The sequence below is a fragment of the Medicago truncatula genome, chromosome 4 (assembly GCF_003473485.1).
Source record: "Medicago truncatula cultivar Jemalong A17 chromosome 4, MtrunA17r5.0-ANR, whole genome shotgun sequence".
Classification (NCBI taxonomy): domain Eukaryota; kingdom Viridiplantae; phylum Streptophyta; class Magnoliopsida; order Fabales; family Fabaceae; genus Medicago; species Medicago truncatula.
This window is the reverse complement of record NC_053045.1, coordinates 7,462,604-7,483,817: the sequence shown is the minus strand read 5'-3', so window position 1 is coordinate 7,483,817 and position 21,214 is coordinate 7,462,604. Positions and strand designations below refer to the sequence as shown.

Sequence of the window (21,214 nt, the reverse complement as noted above, 5' to 3'; positions counted from 1 at the left end):
CACAAATATAAATACGATGATAAGTAGAAATGATTAGGCATAGATAAGGCCTATGACTCAAATACAGACCATACCTTATCTGCTCACTTCCTATCATTATTGACTTTCATTAGAAAAACGACAACCCGCAGTGAAACCTTAAGTTAAAACCTGATTGATTTTTTACTGTTTATTGAAACCTTACACAACCTGCGGTGAACATAATAATAATAACGACATATTCTGAAACATTAAACAATCCAAATCCATAATCTTTTCCTTTTTCTCATGTTTTTGTTTTTATCTTACTCTTTTGGACAATTTCTTTGAAGCTCATCAACTTCTAAACAAGCCCAATTGCCTCAATTTTAAGAACACGCTCAAGATTCATAGATTGAAGAGAAAAGACAAGAATTTTGGTATTTACTACCTTGTTTTTTATCAAGTTTTCTTCAATAGATTAAACATGTCACCATGTGTGAAGAGATTGGGAAAATGGGTGTCTTTGGTTTCAAGGAGGGGTTTGTCAACTTCCATTGTTCAGAAGGATGCTGCTGCTGAGAATGGTGTTAAATCATTGAACCTTTATTCTGCTGTTAATCAAGCTCTTCATATTGCTTTGGACACTGATCCTCGGTGAGTTTCATTCATTTGCTTTTCTTTATCAGGATTTTTCTAGAAGAAACTATATGATTGTTTATCTGGGCCGCGACATTAAGGTTTTTGATGTCTCTTCGACTTTATTGAAGTTGCATTAGCTGTATTTGACTTCAATTTTCGCAATATCAAAGATGTGATACAAAACAAAACATAGGAATCTAATCCCCCTTAAATGTATCATCGTTACATACTTTTTTGAATTGTTATGCTAGGTGAGTGCTAAGGTGGACCACTTAAAATTATCATAAATTCTAACGATGGTCCACGGTACTCTTCAAAAGCGAAAATTTAAGACCCTCCTTAGAATTTGGGTTGGACCTAACTCAATCAACCATACAAAACTGGCTTATAAGGTGATGACTGCCCAAGCTTTGTATGATAACTAGAATGCCACTATTAGGTGGCTAGAGGCAATGCAATTAAGGCGAATATGTTGGAGTCTGCAATGAAGGCGACCCATACGCTGCAATTAAACGGCCAGGGGCACAGCGTAATTAAGGCAAAATTTCCAATACAAAGCTTGCTACCAGAAGGCATATATTTGAGCTCATCATGGACAAACACTTTTAATGTTTTCATATATTACACTTCTTAATGGAGCTTTAGCATGTTTGTACAGTGTCATGAATCTGTTTGTGTTAGTATAAATTCAACTGGTGAACTGAAATTTGTTTGAAGTGTTTGTGACTGTGTTACAAAGTTCTTTCAGTTACATTATAAGATTTTTCCATTATCTTCAAATTTCGCTACGAGAAACAGTGAATATATATATCGCTTATTTGATTTTATATTTGGCAATATGATCCTCTGTACATCCTTATATTCTCCTTTTGCATTTCATCGTAGTGCGTATGTTTTCGGAGAAGATGTAGGCTTTGGTGGCGTGTTCCGTTGCACAACCGGATTAGCAGATCGATTTGGTAAAAAAAGGGTTTTCAATACTCCTCTTTGTGAGCAGGTATTGGATTTATGCATTTCATACTTCCTTTGTATTGGAACAGCACACCCCTTGTTTAAAACAAACCGATACAAAAATTGCAAACAGAGAACACATAAGAGGGATATGAAAAATCATTAAAAAAAAATATTAAATCACAGGGATAGTTTAGTAATGATAAAACAAGTGTCAAATGAACATTCTCTAGAACATGGTTTGATGTTGAGTTTCTTCTTTTTATCGGTAAATATCTTTGTAAGTATTTACGTGATTAGTATATCCTAGGCATTAATTTTGCAAATTGATAATTTGAAATGCTACTCGCAGGGTATCGTTGGCTTTGGAATTGGTCTAGCAGCTATGGTGAGTCTAAGAGGTTAAAATAATTCACCTCTTGTTTTACCAACAAACCTTACTACAATCTGATATAATCAATTTTTCTTATATATCTGAATCTAAGCTACTAATATGTTACTTCATATCAGGGAAATCGAGCCATAGCAGAAATCCAGTTTGCAGATTATATTTTTCCTGCTTTTGATCAGGCATGCTCTCTTTACAAGGCTTTTGTTAGGCATAGTTGATGCATCTTTTGATCAGTAATTGACTAATTTCGGTTTCTAGATTGTCAATGAAGCTGCTAAGTTTAGATACCGGAGCGGAAACCAATTTAATTGTGGCGGTAAAGTTCTTTCAGTTGCATTATAAGATATTTCTATTATCGTCAAATTTCTAGATCAGAAAATTTTACTTGTGTTAAAAACTTGTAGGTTTAACAATTAGAACTCCTTATGGAGCTGTTGGCCATGGTGGACATTACCACTCTCAATCTCCTGAGGCTTTCTTCTGTCATGTTCCTGGTATCAAAGTATGGCGTTTTCATTTGATTTCAAACCTCATTTTTTGGTACTTTTGTTTGTTGTTTCGCTTTTCAAAATGATTAAGCTGCTTACAATGTCATGTTTGACAGTTCTATAGATGATATAAATGTTTAAACTTTTAAGGTAAGCAAGGTTGAACATACGTGCTCAATAGCTCGATCATCAAAGTAAGAATATCAGGGCTCTGTTTGGTTAAACATCTTAATTATTATATAAGCTCTCATGTCTAAGATATTTTTAAAGCGAAAGATAAAATAAAGTCATACTGTTTTCAAATAAGCTATAAGTTGGATTTCAATCTGTTAGTTAGAACCTTACTTTTTGGTACTTTTTTTTGTTGCTTCACTTTTTCAAATAATTAAGCCCCTCACAATGTCCGGTTTGACAGTTCTGTACCTGATAGAAATGTTTAAATTTCTAAGGTAAGCAAGAGTTGAATACATATGCATAATAGCCCAATCATCACGTTAGGAAGATCAGGGCCCTGTTTGGATAACCAACATAGTTAAGCACTTATGCTATAAGCACTTGTTATATAAGTACTTATGTATAAACTATTATTATAGTAAAAGATAAAACAAAGTCAAACTGTTTTCGTATTAACTATTAGTTATTTTTTTACGCTATCCTGGAGAGCTTATGGAAATAAGTTGAAAATAGTTTATGGACATGTCATAAGTTGTATCCATAAGCTCTCCCAAACAGTCTCACAAACACTTATGCTAGTAGATAAACTCAATTAAGTCAATACAAACATGCCTCGGTGTATAAAAGGGGTTTATAAATAGGTAGTTGGAATATTTTGAAGGATTTGAAGTAATATTCTAATAATCATAGATGCAAATCATAGCATATTAGTAATATACATATTTATAACATCAATAATAGAATAAGTATGTTTACCTTTAAGATACTGGATAATGAGAAAATTAGGATTGGTAGAGAACAAGGATGAGAGAAATTACCATTTGTACTAATTATGCTTGTTTGTTATGTTCATTTTGCTTATCTTTGTAATTAATTCATTTTTCTTCAAATGCCTCAAGAGTGTTTCTGGTATAGGTCGTCATCCCTCGAAGTCCAAAGGAAGCGAAAGGGTTATTGTTATCTTGCATTCGAGATCCAAATCCTATTGTATTTTTTGAACCAAAGGTTGTATTCTTATTCTGCTAGAATAACCTTAAAGAATTGTGTGCACTGTGCATATAATTACAGTATGTGACATTTGCGATCTCAATCATGTGATTCCTTGTTTCAGTGGCTTTATCGTTTGGCCGTTGAAGAAGTACCAGAAGGTGATTACATGTTGCCTTTATCTGAGGCCGAGGTACACAGAAAGTCTCAATAATGAAGAAAAAGAGGTTCTGCATAACATTATTGATACATTGTTGTGTTGAATTGTTACTTTGTACTTACTCAGGTGATTCGAGAAGGAAGCGATATTACACTTGTTGGATGGGGAGCTCAATTGTCTATAATGGAACAAGCTTGTGTTGATGCTGAAAAAGTAAGTGGATATTGCTTCGAATCAGAAAGTGTTAGAAAGTAATTTGCATTGCATATTATTTTGTGTATCAGAAACGATATTTTGACATAAATTAGACAACAAATTTCGAAAATAATTTAGATGGTTAATGCAGTTCAAATACACGGTTAATTACATCCTGTGATGGTTAATGAATATGACAAGGTGTTGCAACTCATTAACCATCCATTAAACATAATTAACAACAATTTTGAACATCATCAACCACAGATTTTAGGTGTTCAACTATATATGAGATTTATTAACCACAATTTGTAATTGCAGTTTGACATTACAATTTTCCATTCCCATGAGAATATATTACTATATTTGATAGAAGTAGATCCATGTCTCGAAATCTAGAGGTCTCAACTCAATTGAAATTGTAATTTTATCACGAAATTCTGCAGGAGGGAATTTCTTGTGAATTGATAGATCTGAAGACACTAATTCCTTGGGATAAAGAAACTGTGGAGGCATCAGTAAAAAAGACAGGAAGACTTCTTGTGAGTAAATATTTTATAGAATGAATACCAAAACCTGGATTGGTATTAACCTACGTGATACATTGAATGTACTGTGTAGATTAGTCATGAAGCTCCGGTGACCGGAGGTTTTGGTGCTGAAATCTCAGCCTCGATTCTTGAACGCTGTTTCTCAAGGGTATGGATCCAACTTTTAGCTCATAACTTCAAGTAAAAATTCTTTAGGGTGTAGTTTATATTTTGGTACACCAAATTGTCTGACATTGATTGAGAATCAAGGCTTAACATAGTTTATGAACACTCACTGTCCTCAACCTGCTGAGGCGCCATTATAAATCTGTGACAGCATACACAAAACCCAAACGGTTCTGGTACACCAAAAAATCTCAAATTGCTTGAGAATTGAGGCTAAGTTTAGTTTACAAACACCAATATATATTTGAATAGCCAAATATATTGACATGATGGGAGTTAGGATCACTAATTTGATAATTATAAATCTGTGGTTACAAGAGAATATGAGTGTAAGCACGGCCCATAAAGATACGGTCTCATTTACAGATTGTATTCTTTCCACGTCTACTCTAACAAATGGGCGATGTTCATCTTCATTCGTCTTCTCAACTCATTAAATTCATCATTACCAATTTGGAAAAGCAAGGAAGAATTCATTAGAGTCAAGAAACATAGTTGAAAAGCATACTTTTCAATGTTTTATTATAAATCACATTATGACCATTATGTGTCAGTTCAGTGATACGAGTAAAATAACAATCGGTACCACTTTAATTAATAATAGTACCCCTTTTCCTAATATAAAACACATGTCTGAAGCCTGTTTTCCTCTTTTGTGATACAGTTAGAGGCCCCTGTAGCAAGAGTTTGTGGCCTAGACACTCCTTTTCCTCTGGTTTTTGAACCTTTCTACATGCCAACCAAGAATAAGGTGAATTTTTTGTTTATCCTAATTTTCTTTTATTAATATGCGGCAAGGCAGAGAGTTATCTTGACTGATGCAAATGTCTTTCATTTGATCATGCAGATATTGGATGCAATTAAATCAACTGTCAGCTACTAATGTGCTTTACTACATTTACATGGGAGGAAACTCATTCATTGTGGCTTTTTCTTCCAATGTGAAACAAAAAGGTCAACAAAAGAATAATGACCATGTAATGTAATAGTAATGTGAAGTATCTCCATTATGAATTCTCCTATAACAGATGTGCCCTATATATTGATCAGTAAAAATGTATTATTGAATTTTACTATGATGATGATGATGATAATAATCTTTTGGCCCTTTTCCTTTCTTCAGATGTTAGGTTCAACTTCTACCTTCATTATAATGCATAATTATTTTTTGGGTCAAGTAAGCTAGTGACTAGATTCACACACCTTAATTGTGGAATCTTAAATTCAAACTCATACCTCTACATGGTGTTTGTAGCTACCAATTGAAATGTATTTAGGACAAAATGCTAAATTTCAATTCATACAAAATTGAAAAATACATATGTAATAACATTGTTGGAGTTAATTGAGCTTGAGTTTTCATAATTGCATTAGCTTATATTCTACATTGCCTTTAAGTGATTTATATATTCACTAAATTTACCTAATAATTTAAAGGTTGAAATAAAAAGGTCATATCATAAACCATCTCAAGTGGTTAACGAGTTCCACCAATGACGAATTGTTTAAGAGAACCTGATTTTGATTCCATTATAGAACATTATTTGGCCAGACTTTACTTACGTTCCGGTCGAACTCTAAAACTGGAGGGTCCTCCTGCCGATCGTGTCAATTATAACCTCAAAATGCTATTACACATGTTGTCAATAGAAAAAAGAAATGTTAAACAACTTTATGGAATCTAGATTAGCTTAGAAAATATATTTTACATCATCTGAATCAACAATCAATCGTTAGTTATACACATAAGAAAACATTTCATAAGATGTTGTGTTTCTGATCTAGGATCCCTTATAGATTGTTTATACATGTGACATGCATTATAAATATGTTTGATAGTAGTTGCACTTCGACCATTTCTATTCTCTAAAGTAGTCAAAATATTTCTTTAAAGGACCATTGAAGGTGTCATCTCACGAACAATCCTCTTCTCTTCTGATTTTAAACGTTCAACATATTTATGACCATGGAAGACTTAAGTCATCTCATGATTATGTTCTTCCTCCCCAACTCTAAGGCTCCATACACCAACACTCAACAAAAAAACCTATCAATTTAAATGAACAGTCGCATTTGAATTTACGTGTTAACAACTTTTTGCTCGGTATAGGAACTTCCTCATCACATCTCAGCGTAAAAAAATAAATTGTCATCCCCCCATTATCTGATTTTGAAATAACAACAACTAACTTATTTGCTTCATCTCAAGCCCATGTCAACAACCCATCTCGTGAAGTAAATTTTACACTAGTCGAAAATTGTATGTGGTAATCAATACAAGACAAAACTACAGGTCCAACCTCGGCTTTGGCAATGCCAAAGGAATTCTCAACTAGATATGGAACCTCGATTTTGGCATTGCCTGGATGATCCGCAACTTATGGTTTAACATTTTGGAGGTTTAATGTGAGGTATCAAATCATATGGGGTTGGGTAGGAGCACCCATGTCTCAAATAGTGCAAACAATTCTCAAAAAACTTGTATGTTTACGTAAATACATGACTCAAATTATATCTGAACCGAGTTTTTCAAATTTTTCGATTATATAATCCGAACTCCGCCAATACAAAATGGTTGAAACGGAAATGCATGGAAGTCGAATAACGAAGGTAAGAAAGGTGGTGAGGAGATGTTTGTTTATGGAAATTATGCTCATGTATTTTAGATTCTATAATCTGACGCAGGAAAAAAACGTTTCGAAATATAGAATATAAAGTGGGTATTTTTGCAAAAAAAAAAAAAAAAAGTAATTTGCATATGACGAGTTGAAGGAGAAAATGATACATTTTTAATTTTATAATTTGAAAACGCAAATATGCTTCAAATTATAGACTCCAAACATAAGTAAAATTGGTATAACGTAAGGCGTGCAAGAAAGACGATGATGAGAATTTTTTATTTTTTTTATCAAAGGTAACGAAGGTTAAATCCGTAAGCTCATCACATTCACATTTAATATCATAAAATACTAAAAATAAAGAAAAATGGTATTTTTTTTAATACACTCTACATTGCTATAGTTTTATACAAGCCAATTTTACTTTTGGATAGTTTATTCACTTTGCAATTTTTGGCCACTCAAGCACAACTATCCTACACATGCTTGTACTATTGGTTTTCCATTTTTCCGCAACACAAAAGCATCAAATGCTGAAGGAGCACTATAATTGACAATAAAAAGAGATTCAAACATAGAGTTTTGAGAGTGGGATTTGAAAATAGAGAAAATGAGGAACCAACCAAGAGCTCTCTCCAATTTCTTTCCTTCCTTTGTTTCTCTTTCTCTAGCATGTGTTTAGCAAGGAGTTAGGATCCTCTCCATTTCTCTTTATTTCTTCTATTAAAAAGATTAAAAAAAATAAAAAAAAAACAAAGAAATTTGAAAGAAAAAAAAAATAAAAATAATTAATAGTGGTGGGACTTACTTAATAGTATGACCTATTATCTTTTTTTTTTTTTTGTATCAATATCTCACCAAATTACATTCTCTATTTATTTTAAGCAGATGGAGATGATCATTATTCATTTAGAAATAGATACATACAAAAAATAAGTTGGAAGGGTCTTAAGGTACTTATCAGGTACTCCATTGGGATGAAACTTTTTCGGGGTCCTTATAGGACCAGACGTCTCACTTAAGACCTCAATCTTAAGTGGGACCTATACTTTTTAAAAATATTAATATTTTAGATGTAATGATATAATATTATTGATAGTTGATTAAAGGGTCATGTTTAAATAAGTTGTGTGAAATGATGAGTTTGAGGGAGATACTAGACTTTCGACCCGTGCTATCGCACGGGTCTTATCGACTCTAATAGAAAGTAATAAGTGATCTTCGACCTGTGTAACTTATGGGTGTGATTTACTATTTACTATTCGAGTAAATTATTATTTATAAATCAATATATATCAATTAAAGTTTTTATCTCAAAATGTGTAATCTAATGATTAAAGGGTTGAGACATTTCTTTTTTTTTTTTTTTGAGCAAAGGTTGAGACATTTATTAAAAATAAAAGGGTTGAGACGTTATAATATAAGATATAAGTAACTTATTTTGAGGTGTTTGAATTGTTTTATTATTAATGAAAAAAACCTTAAATGTTGATGCTAACTGAGGTGTATCTTTTGATTATAAAAAAATAGTTGTTATAGATGATGCATAAGTGGTTCAGCTTTAGAAATCGTACACAGAAGCACGAATGAATTTGGAAACAGAGAAATTTAATTTAATTTGAATCATCGTAATATGACATGTGTTTCTAGCTTCTAATATCTTTAAATTTGAATCATATAGTAGTATTCAGATCCTTTCCATTACATATGCACTTGCTATCATGAAGAAAATTAAACCATTAGAGGTGAAGGCATACAAACTGAATAAATCACAAACAAACCACAATTTAATCATACTTTAATACACACAATTTAATGCCCTTCTCATATTTAATTATTTCTTCTCATGAAAACAGTCAAATTTTAATTTTGAACTTACTAAAGCACATATACAAACCTAAAGACTGAAGACTGATTTTAACACCAGTAAAAGTCATGTTTAGCTGGCCTACAAACACCATCGCTGAACCGGGGAAGAAAAAAAAATACATCAGCAAGACCACTCCATGACAGAACCTGCACTCTTGCAAACTATGTTTTCACTAATGTTGTTCTCCTTGTCATGCTCATAGGACCTAATAGGAAAGACTTTGTTTGCATCCATGCCCGTAGTGTCTCTGATCAATCTCGGTTCTGCTAACATCGAAACATCCATACATATTGTGGAACATTCTTATACAATTGCAACTACAAATCACCTATTTTAATTCAAAGGTAAAATTATAGTAAGAAAAAAAATCTCATAAGTGAAAATTTCAATCGAAAGAACTTCAGTTCTTGCCCTTGTATCAAAATAAGATGCACAAAAACACAAAGCAAATGCCCTTATAAACTCAAAATAACAAAAAAATTAAAGATATACAAAAGACCAATGAAATCAAACATAAAGCATAACATGGTAACTCATGGCAGAGAAATCATGCCAAAGAAAAAGAGTGATACATAAAACAAAAGCATTAATTCACCACCAACGCATCCACCCAATAGCCATAACAGAACCTAAAAAACAGAGAAAGCAGGACTGCTACAGTCAGAATAAAAAACACTTTCGGGACCCCAAAAAACTTTCCAAACCAATCTAACAGCAACTACAAATATTCCTCTGAGAGAGAGTAGTGTCAAATGGGAATGAATGAAAAGGAGAAGAATGATTTAAAGCCTTAGGTTATTGACCTTCCGGCGAGTTGCGATTCTCAACAACGGAAGTTTCGGCATCGGAGTGAGAGACGCCATCGATGAGTTTGGGGATCTTTGGCAACACCGCACTTGGTTATGCGAGAGAGAGGGAGAGAGAGGGACTGGTGATATGATTTAAGGGCTTGGTCAAATTTTTGTTAGGTCAATTTTTTGCTGTTAAATTTTTGCTTTGGAAAATATCATTGATATTAATAACATATATTGGTAAGTGCTAGTAGGTTTGATCCAATAAAATAATTTGAAATTCCAATTCTCAAACACTTTAGAGCCAAAAAAATTTAGGTTATCTCATTTAACATTTAATGCTGCAACTTTGGAGCCAAATTTTTAAGGTTAAATTGTTGCAACCTAATAAGATTAAGGAGTAAGGGATGTACATCTTAGATTTATTTAAGTACAAAAGATTGAAGTCTCCTCCATGGATGCTCTAGGTAGGATCCACCATTATTAAAATGGAAGATAGCCACATGCAAATCTCAAAGAGCAATTAATCAATATTAAATGCTTTTTCCTACCATCCCAATTAGTAACTCCCGTCTCCAATTCTCTCGAGTACGGATACAACAGCCTCACTGCTATGCTATAAATCCAAGCAAGCAGAAGGAAAATCATCCTTCCGTTTCATCCCTTTAACAACCTCATAAGCTTCATAATCTCCCAGCTCTACTTATACGCATCTCAATGCTTCACCATGCAATGCACAAGCACATATTAAATTACGCCAAACAACAACATCTTTACCAAATATAGATTGCAATGCTCATGATCACGATCAACCCCAATCGAAAGTGCTAACATTCCAGTAGCAGTTAATGGAAGGAAATTGTTCTTCGTGTGTCTTAACTCTAATTTGGTGTTTTAAATCAGAGAAATCAAATCAGAGGTAAAGCATGACAAAGATCGAATCCTTCCGTTGCATGGTACTAATTTAATGTGGGAATAACACTTTCAACTGGGTTTTCATTCAATAGAGTATTCTGACCCTTTCAATGCTAAGAAATTGATTTAGTTAATTAAAGTTTTTATTTCATAATTTGCTTCTCGTTAAATTGGCTTTGGAATTGGTCCAGCAGCTATGGTGAGTCTAAGGTTAAAATACTTTACTTCTTGTTTTACCATCAAACCCTACAACAATTTGATATAATATGTTTTTGGCTTAAATGCACTTTTCACCTCCTATGTTTCAAAAAGTTGCGATTTTGACCGCCTTATAAAAAAAATGGATATTTTGACCCTCTAACTCTTGATCCTCTTTTGATTAGCTGATTTATGCCAATTTCTCAGTTTCTGATGGTGTAAACTGACATGGGGATAGAAGGATGTTTATAAGTGGAGTCCAAATTGACATAGTGTAACTTTTGGCCCCCCTAAAGAAGGATTCACTTATCAGTTTAGACTCCACTTATAAGCATCCTTCTATCCCCATGCCAGTTTACACCATTAGAGACTGAAAAATTGGTATAATCTCTATCAAAATCAGCTAATCGAAAGAGAGCAAAAAGTTAGGGGGTCAAAATATCCATTTTTTTATAAGGGGGCCAAAATCGCAACCTTTTGAAACATAGGAGTGAAAAGTGCATTTAAGCCTATATTTTTCTTTTATATATCTCAATTTTAGAGGCTTGTTTTGCATGGTAGCGATCCATGTTTTCCTGTAGATTATAGAAATGGTTAAACCTCTAGCAAGAGTTCGAAATGGTTAAACCTCTAGCAAGAGTTGAATCCATGTGCATAATAGCTCTCGGTCATCAAAATAGGAACATTAGGGCACTGTTTGGAGAAACATCTTAGTTAAGTGCTTAATATATAGGATATTTCTATAATGATAGATAATATAAAAGTCCAATTGTTTTTATATGCTATAAGTTGTTTTTATAAGCCATCCTAAAGAGTTTATGAAAATAAGCTGAAAACAGCTTATAGACATGTCATAAGTTATTTCAATAAGTTCTGCCAAACAGTTTTGCTCTCACGAACGTTTGTGCTCGTTGTTAAACTCAAGTAACCCAATCCAAACAGACCTCAAGTGTAAAAAGGGGTCTATGAATAGGTGGTTGAAAGATTTGAAGTAATAACAAAAGATAAAATATAGTTAAACTATTTTCATATAAACTACAAACTATTTTCATAAGCTATATATCTTGAAGAACTCGTGAAAATAGTGTTTAGACATGTCATAAGCTCTCTCATTAAGTCGATCTCCCATACAATCTCACAAGTGCTTATGCCAACACGTTAACTCAAATAAGTTAATACAAAGAGGTTTTAAATCCCAAATCTCTTATTATACTCCAAGACCAAATCCTCAATAACACATAATAATTCCCAAAGTATTACAACAATCTCAAAAGCAGAAAAACAGTGGCTTATATGGAACCTGTCTCTTACTCGCCATCCCAAAGTTCTTCAGTTGTTTTGTACCCTGGAGATGTCTTGCTAACATATTGTGTTCCTGAAACTACTCTCTCCTGCATCGATATATCAGAAAGTTGAACCGAAACTATGGATTAAATGATTTGAAATGAATCTAATCAATTCTGTTGTAGAGACTAAACAAAAATGTTGCATGTAGAAAGGAATAAAAAGTTATTTAAGTCTAGAATATTTTTCATTTGGCATATAGTCCTTTGCACATAGACTAAAATATTATATTCGTCTAGCAATGAAAATGTTGTAGAAAAAAGTTAAAACCTGTTGCAATCCAAAGATATAAATGATCATAAGATTGCATGAAATGACTTACCTGCTTAAATTCATTGAAGTTAGCTAGCAAATCTTCTGGTATAGACCAGTCAAATAGATCAATGTTTTCCTTGATCCTCGCAGTATTTGTGCTCTTCGGAAGGACACTGTGACCCATTTGTAGTCCCCATCGAAGGGCTATTTGTGCCGGAGTCTTCCCTAACTTCGCAGCAGTCGTGTCCAGAACTGGATTTTTAAGAATATTACTCTTAGGTCCTTTACCTAGTGGTGAATAACCCTGAATATGAGAATTCGTTGGGATAAGAACTTGGTTATCAAATCGGGTTTCATCTCGTTAATTAAAAGAACTACTTTCCGAGTAGTCTTATTATGAATCATAATTTATAGTACTGATAAAAATATGAGATACATTACTAGAAAGAAATATGATATTTTAAGTAAAAATAACTGACATGGCTTAATGTCAACGAAAAGTGGTTGATTACACTAAGTTTTGATACTGATTCATTGAAAGGAATCAGGACTCATCTTAGTGAATCAGGATTCAATATGAAATTCGTCCAAAATAGTTACATACTAGAGATTCGTAATAATTGGGTTCAATTTTCTATCGAATCGAGATACGATTTTTAAGTATGATAAGATACAAGACATGAAATTTGCATACTCACAGATAAGTGAATTCCCTTGGATTTACAGAAAGCATGTAAATTCGGTTGCTGCAATGAAGGATGCAATTCAACTTGGTTAACAGCTGGAGGAACATGTGCCACATCCAGCAGATCCTGAAGCTTCTTTACAGAGAAATTGCTGACTCCTATAGCTCGAGCCTTGCCGGAATCGTAGAGTGTCTCCATTGCTTTCCATGTGCTTGGTATGTCGGGTTTGGTAAGCTGTCCATTTTTCATGCTGACTGGAAAGTGTATCTAGAAAAATATATGAAAATATTACAAACAAAATACGATCTGATTGAGGAGGAACTTAATTTCGTTGTCATTTACACACAAGGTAGAGATCAAGATAGTCAAGCTGCAAATCGCGTAAAGTTCTACCAAATGCCTTAGGGACGTCTTCCGGCAAGTGATCGGTATTCCTAAAATATGTGCAAATTAATAGTACTTAGTTCAAAAGAAGAGACAGAGTTGCAGACTAAATGATCAATGAGTTGTTTACAAACATAAGCCATGTAATCAAATATCTTAACTTGCAAACATTAAAAAGTAAATATAAAAAGAACAAACCACAGCTTGGATGTGATCCACATCTCTTCACGCTTAACAACTCCATTAGCAAACAACTTCTTCAAGGCATCACCAATCTACACATTAAATTTACAAAATGTTAGTAGATATAAACACTACCACGACGGTGTATCAGCAAAAAGAGTATCAAAATTCAAAACTGTAACAATTTCAAATTCAAATTCTACTGAATAATATTTCTTTACTAAAACATGATGGACAGATGTATTCTATGAAGCATGGACACAAACACGGACATCAGACACGATATTGACATTGATAGGACTAATGATACATAACACCTCACCTCCTTTTCATTGCCATAATATTGAGCACAATCTATATGACGATATCCAACCTACATTAACATAATAACAATTCCAAAACCATAATATAATAAATCATTTCATAAATTTACAATAATAATAGTAATAATACAAAGAAAAGAATGGATTGAAAAATTAGAAAGAAAGAAACATTGACAGCAGTGGAAATAGCATCATAGACAACACCAGGTTCAGCAAGCCAAGTGCCTAAACCAACAGATGGAATCTTAGCTCCTGTGTTTAACTCAAAGAATCTCAGTTCCTCACTTTCCATTTTTCTGTTGTGATGATTGAACAGAATTCAACCTCAGACCCAGACCAGAGGTAGAGACAAAGAAAGTCAATTCAAGTATGCAAGTTCATGGATTCTATTATTATTATTTTTTTCTAAATATAAAATGCCAAGTTGTTTGTTGGAGTTGATAAATAAATACTTAACTCAAATATCATGAAAACTTTGTTTAAATCAATGCAGCACCAACATTTTTAACCAATAACGTGTGCGATATTCGACACATGTCAGTATCTGACTAACAACAAATAGTTCTCCAAGAAATACTCTTTCTTGCATCGGTAAATAAGACTATGGCTTACATAATTTGTTAGTTCCTATAATATACATCTATTTTGGTTTTACTCCTCTTCAAAAGAATTATTGCTGGTTTCAATCCATGAAAATAGGCATATTTTATTTTGATCCTCATTGTTTTGATTGTAGTCCTTCCAAAATTTTCAAAATTAAAATATTCCAACTTTTTATTCATTATTTTTTTACTTAAAAATATTTCAACTTTTCAGAACTTACGCATTATTATTTTTTAATATAAAATTAAAGTCATTTTTTAAAATAAAATAAAGGGATAATAGTCATTTTGTAAACTTTATTAGTCAAAATAATCCAGACGTTAATATAGTTTGTCCTTCAAAATTGACATTAACTCTTTTTAGATAGGACTGATTCGAAAATAACTTAATCACCTAATATTTAAAAGTTCAAATAAATGTTAGTTTGCAAATGTGAGTTATATGTCTCACATCCGATAAAATAGTAAAGGTTGAATATCTTATAAGTAAGAGGACTCATAAATCCATTATCTTAAGATTTTGGGTAAGAGTGTGGCGTCTCTCTTGCTTATGCATGTTGTGATGTAATTTCATCAAGATAATGGAGGTTAAATCACAAAGATCATTAATTTGGGTGGCTCTTAACGTTTACATTATAAATCATAAAATAAAAAATAAAAAAGGCTTCTTTGCTATTTTTTTATGCAAGCCAATTTAACTTTTCGGTAGTTTTTTGTTTTGCAATTCCTAACCACACAAGGACCATTACACTGCACATGCTTGTACCACAAAGGCATCCAATGTTGAAAGAGCAGAAGATTTGGCATTAAAAGAGATTCAAACATAGATTTCTTTCAATTTTCTCATCCTCTTTTCATTTTTCTTTCTTTGTTTTTATGCTCACATTATTCCATTTTCAAGCATTTGATTCCTCTAAATTTATGGCATTTTTCTATAACTTGTTCTAATATTCGTTGAACTACATCCTCCGGTCACTATTATAAGCAAAAATCAACATTTTGAATTCATTCATTTAATGATGTATGTAGTCTATAATAAAGATCAAATACATCATTAAATGAATCTAAAATGTTGTTTTTTGCTATAATAGTGAGTGGAGGGTGTAGTTCTTATACGTTTTATTTTTCCAATGGAACTATTAAATGCATTTGTATATTTTTTATTGTTTGCAGCAAATATTAAAAAAGAATGAAAAACCAAAGTTGAGTTGTTTACCTTGAGGTAAAGGAAACTAATCACTCAACTACTTCAAATAGTTGACATATAGTATCTCTTAGATTGATTTGGTAGTAAGATTTATAGTTTATAGTTGAATTAAGTATTTACTTGGATTGTTTGTATCTTGGACTGATGCAAGACCAACACCACAACTTGAGAGCGAACATAATTAATATTGCTACTTTACCAACAAAAACAAAATGCTAGTGGACAAATTATGTCTAGCTTATCTTTTTATTCAACCTCTTAAATATGTTCCTTGTTGTTGATTAAATATGTCATTTTTTAGTCGATGAAATCACCACTTCATCTTTTTTCAGCTACCATGCTGGAAGCACAAACCATTCAGTTGGGTACTACTCTATTAGAGTATTGTTTTGTTGAAAGAGAGACTGTTATTTTGATTTTTTTTTTAAGAAGCTAAACTAGCTCATTCAAATTGGTATTGGAAAGAATCGAACCTGAGACTTTGAAGAGAAACATACTTCATAATTTCTCAAAGTTAAGTTAATACCACCAGACAAATCCAAGTGAGTTTGTTATTTTGCATTTTGAATGTTGTTTTAGTAAATTATTTTCCACACTATATAAACTGTTTATGGTTTTATAATTTGCATCAACATATTAATTCTGATCTAAATTTGAGGTATTTTTCAAGTAATGAATAATTGATATTCGGATGTGTTGATTCATTTGTACATTTTTTGTATCTATAATAAATGTGTATGTAAAAGTACTTCTCTCTTTTTTACATTCATTATTTTCACTTTCATGTTTCAAAATTAACTTAACTATGTTTTAAAAAAACAAATGACCTTGTTTGAATTATAGCATGTTTACATTATTGCTTTATCCCTATTGGATTTTGGCTTTAAAAAGTTGTGTTGTGGTTTGGCGAGGGACAAAATTATGAGTTTTTGTCCTGTCAATTGCCTCCCGTTTGTCCAGTACCTGAAACAGTTTTACAAATCAAACACTGGACAACAAAAGTTGTTCTATCCTGTCCTTCATTTTTTAGCAAATCAAACGCACGACTCTGATTGAAAGTTTGAAGGGGAGGGGAGGGTTTGGAAATAAAGGAGGGAAGAAGTGGAAAGAATGGAGAGCTTTGGGAGGGAGGACTTTCAGGGGTTTAATTTTCTTCGTAATATAAAATCCCCCTATTTTGTGGAAACAAAAGAATTGTATTGGAGGAGGGGTTCCGAAGGTTTGAATAAATTTTTCAAATCCGGTCTATATTGTTATAATACTTGCAAAATTAAAAATACATTAATCAAGCATTAATTTATCATCCACTACAAAAATACTTTTTCAAATAATTTTAAAGATTTCTCTATTTTTTTTTCTCTAATCTCATCTCTCCAAAACCCTCCCCTCCCTCCTCTCTCTTCCCTTTTAACTCTCAAACAAAGCTTTACGGTTGCCTAACTAAGACATTACTTTGTTTAAGAATTGTTCAATCTCAATAGCACTTTCGGCAACCAAAATAGAGAACAAAAACAAATGCTCTTGAAAAGTGAGCCTCCTATCATGATAGAGAAGACAACTTTAGAGGCAAGACATTCTATAATTTCTTTTAAGATTTATTCAAACTCAATGGTAATTTATATGTCATTTTGATAATTATTTGGATGTTCAATGTCAACATAGTATGTATATATCATATTTAATATAGAAATTGATTTGGGTTTTTTTTTAAAAACAAAATGATATTCATTCATTTAAATTGAGAGGTTACATCATTCAACACCGTTAAAAATGTGAAGGATGAATCTGTGAACAAACTCATAGCATCCAAGTTAATAGCATATAACGGCATAATACCTACAAAAATATATGATAAAATTAAAGTCACCGGAATATCCATGGCCTCCGGATCTGCAACGTTGACGCCCAAACCTTTGATTGAATAATCGATCTTTCAATAGGAATAAAATGAACACTGCAAGAAGACAGGAAAGCAAACAACGCCGCACAAGACGACGAACAACAAACCACCACACTTAGATGATGAAATCACAAAGAAAAAAAACATGGATCTATGTAAAAGTCACTTATTTAGATTGAAATACAGATAAAAAGATGAAGAGAGGTGATTTCAGATCAAGAATTGACCCAAAACCACCCCCAATGAAGAAACCGGAAGAAAAAACCTAGAGAGAGAAAATTAGGGCCGGCTTGTTGGAGAGGGAGAGGAAGAGTATTTCTCGGAATTGATCTAATATGATGAGTCTAATATATTTTTCTTTATATATCTGAATTTAAAAGGCTTATATGTTTTACAAAGCAACGAAATCGAGCCATAGCTGCAATCCAGTTTACAGATTACATTTTCCCTGTTTTTGATCAGGCATAATCTCTTTACAAGGCTTTGTTTAGTCTTATTCAATGCCTCTTCTCAACGGTAATTGACTAATTTCGGTTTCAAGATTGCCAATGGAGCTGCTAAATTCAGATATGGGAGCGGAAACCAATTCGAATGTGGCGGTAAATTTCTTTCGCTGCTCAAGCATTGAAGTTTTCAGCTTTATCTCTATTTTTACTTGTTGGGTTAATTTTTTTACAATCTTATAGGTTTAACAAAAATTGAAAGTACATTTGTAATAACAATCTTGGAGTTATTGAGCTTGAATTTTCATAATCAAAATAGCTTCTTTTCTATATTGACTCAACACATTTAAGTGATTTACCAATGCACTAAATTTACCTAATAATTTAAAGATCAAAATAAAAAGGTCATTGTGAGAAACTTATCATGTTTGATCATGTCAATGCTAACTTCAAAATGCTATTCAAATACCCAAATTAACCTATGTTGTCAATCATAGCACTACCATTGCAAAATAAATTATTTTCCTTTGGTAGTGGTTTTTTTTTTTTTTTTTATCAATAATAAAGAAGGTTAAATCAGCCATAATACCTAACTCAACAAACAATGCTGATATGGTAGGCTGAACATCATCTCAGGTTCGAATTCGGGACCGAGTTGTGTGTGTGAGTTTCATATTGTGTGTTCCACTTCATCTTCGGACTAAAAAAAAGGTTTAAATCACTAAGCCTATTAATTTTACTCACTCCTAACATTTATATTAAAAATAATAATTTACAAAAAATAAAGAAAAATGGGAAAATTTGTTAATTCACTCTACTTTTGCTATTTTTTTATACAAGCCAATTTAACTTTTGGGTAGTTTTTTTCATTTTGTAATTTTTACCTACTCAAGCACAACTAGCCTGCACATGTTTGCACTATTTGGTCTCCGATTTTTCTGCAACAACATTGCACACAGAGGCATCCAATGCTGGGATAGTTTTATGCTTTCCCAACCTAAATGCCACCATCGATCTAAACCGAGTAACATCATTGTCGACTACACAAAAATTTCAATAGAAAAGGAACCTTCTTTCTTGTTACTACATGTCATGTCCAATGTTATAATTGTTGAATATAAATTATACAAGAGTAAGTCTCCGTAATGATATATAAGTAAAAATATAGTATATGTATAAAATTTCAAAATTGGATACATGTGTGTACACAAAATATCATAGATGCTTTTTTAGGATAGGTTGCTAAAGTGTTAAATTTAAATAATCTCTCTATTATGACACTCGTGCGTAGATGCATGAGGTGACGCATTGCACTCCGTACAAGTATGTGTCTTGTTCCTCTCAAAGAAAAGTATGTAAGTTATGGTTATAAATTGATCTTTTGATGCTGGAACCTATGGTTTGTTAGAACTAGGAAGAATCAGCTTGGATGTGATGCTTTAATATTCATAATATATTTATTTATCAATACATGTCATGGTTGAACAGGTTTGCAATGTTGCATAGACGATCAGCAGGATTGAAATAGTAAAGTGCATAAAGCTACACTGCATAATTCAACTGTCATGGTATTCTCAATGTGGAAGAAAGTGGAGGATGTGAAGGTTGTGGACTGCATAAGAGGATCCGAAGAGAACACTTGGGTGTCAATGGCAAAATAATAATCAAGAACATCGAAATAGCTAGGAACTTTAGCTAGAGATTTACTTTGATTTGTTTGCGACTATAGCATAGCCAATTGGTTACGAAACAAACTTTTAACCATGATTTGGCTACATATTAGTTGGGATTAGCTAGGAGTTTAGAAATAATAGTGGCAAATTAGCTAGGAAATATTTCAGTAGATAATTTGCCGCCCAATCCATGCTCCAATATGACAAATATTTCATGCTTCCTGGCCTGTGAATATAGAAGAATATAGACATATCACAAAGGAATTCTTAATAAAAGAACTTGACAAAGGAATTCTTAATTAAAGACATAATCGGATTTGATATAGGAAGAAGTTCAATTTCATTTTCATTTACACACAAGGTAGAGATATAAATAGTTCAACGGCAAATCCCGTAAAGATCTATCAAATGCCTTAGGGACATCCTCTGGTAAGTGATCAGTGCACCTAAAGAATGCAATCGGGAACATCAAAATGATAATTATAAGCTGGTATTAGAGTCTATCCAAGATCTAAAATCCATTTTGCCACATCAAACAAGTAGTCACTTCTTGTTTTACGATCAAACTTTACAACAATTTGATATATTATATTTTTCTTTTATATATATATATATATATATATATATATATATCTGAATTTCAGAGGCATATATGTTTTAAGTGGGTCGGAAATAGTTTCAACTATTTTTAATAAGTTTGCATTAAAATTATCTTTTTTGAGGGAAAAAATAGTTTAAACGAGAACTTACTCATTAAAATTATTTTTTCAAAATATAAAATTAAAGTCATTTTTTGATATAAAATAAAGGGATTTCCCTAAAAAAATTATATAAAATAAAGGGATAATAATCATTTTGTTTCTGAATGTATAACAAGTGGCCAAAATGGTTTCTCAATGTATCGGAATTTCAAGATATTTTTTTCTATTGTGCACTTTATTAATCAAAATAGTCATAAGTATTAAAATAATATGTCCCTCAATATTGACATTAACTCTTTTTATAAAAGGATTGACATGTCAATAATTTTTTTTGAAAGAAGAAATACATTGCATTTCAATAGCTAAAATGTGTCAAATACATGAAGGAGCATCATCTATTGAAATATGGGATCTAGGAGTTAGCAGGGCTGTCTGAGCTAACTCGTGAGCGACCCCATT

The 21,214-nt window shown here is 32.3% G+C and overlaps 2 protein-coding genes across 2 annotated transcripts; one reads left to right on the top strand and one right to left on the bottom strand.

Annotated features, from left to right (window-relative positions):
- The first annotated feature begins 218 nt into the window (after nt 1–218).
- Nucleotides 219–5,784, top strand: LOC11428104 (2-oxoisovalerate dehydrogenase subunit beta 1, mitochondrial). The gene is made up of 13 exons (XM_003604878.4): nt 219–615; nt 1,486–1,597; nt 1,904–1,939; nt 2,062–2,121; nt 2,201–2,258; nt 2,347–2,444; nt 3,520–3,609; nt 3,716–3,784; nt 3,878–3,964; nt 4,393–4,488; nt 4,568–4,645; nt 5,327–5,413; nt 5,510–5,784. The coding sequence occupies exons 1-13, from the start codon at nt 446–448 to the stop codon at nt 5,543–5,545; spliced, it is 1,077 nt and encodes a 358-aa protein (XP_003604926.1). The 5' UTR covers nt 219–445; the 3' UTR covers nt 5,546–5,784.
- A 6,355-nt stretch (nt 5,785–12,139) lies between these two features.
- On the bottom strand, nt 12,140–14,627 carry LOC11428103 (aldo-keto reductase family 4 member C10). Its single transcript, XM_003604876.4, has 7 exons — nt 14,399–14,627; nt 14,229–14,279; nt 13,922–13,998; nt 13,686–13,773; nt 13,352–13,606; nt 12,721–12,957; nt 12,140–12,445 (listed from the first exon to the last, which is right to left on the bottom strand). The coding sequence occupies exons 1-7, from the start codon at nt 14,519–14,521 to the stop codon at nt 12,362–12,364; spliced, it is 915 nt and encodes a 304-aa protein (XP_003604924.1). The 5' UTR covers nt 14,522–14,627; the 3' UTR covers nt 12,140–12,361.
- Between the last annotated feature and the right edge of the window lie 6,587 nt (nt 14,628–21,214).

Coding starts and splice junctions, on each gene's coding strand:
- LOC11428104 (XM_003604878.4), top strand. CDS start 446: ATGTCACCATGTGTGAAGAGATTGGGAAAATGGGTGTCTTTGGTTTCA. Junction 3,785..3,877: donor TGCCTTTATCTGAGGCCGAG/GTACACAGAAAG, acceptor GTACTTACTCAG/GTGATTCGAGAAGGAAGCGA. Junction 5,414..5,509: donor ACATGCCAACCAAGAATAAG/GTGAATTTTTTG, acceptor TTGATCATGCAG/ATATTGGATGCAATTAAATC.
- LOC11428103 (XM_003604876.4), bottom strand. CDS start 14,521: ATGGAAAGTGAGGAACTGAGATTCTTTGAGTTAAACACAGGAGCTAAG. Junction 13,607..13,685: donor ACTATCTTGATCTCTACCTT/GTGTGTAAATGA, acceptor ATATTTTTCTAG/ATACACTTTCCAGTCAGCAT. Junction 12,958..13,351: donor CCAAGGGAATTCACTTATCT/GTGAGTATGCAA, acceptor TCTCATATTCAG/GGTTATTCACCACTAGGTAA.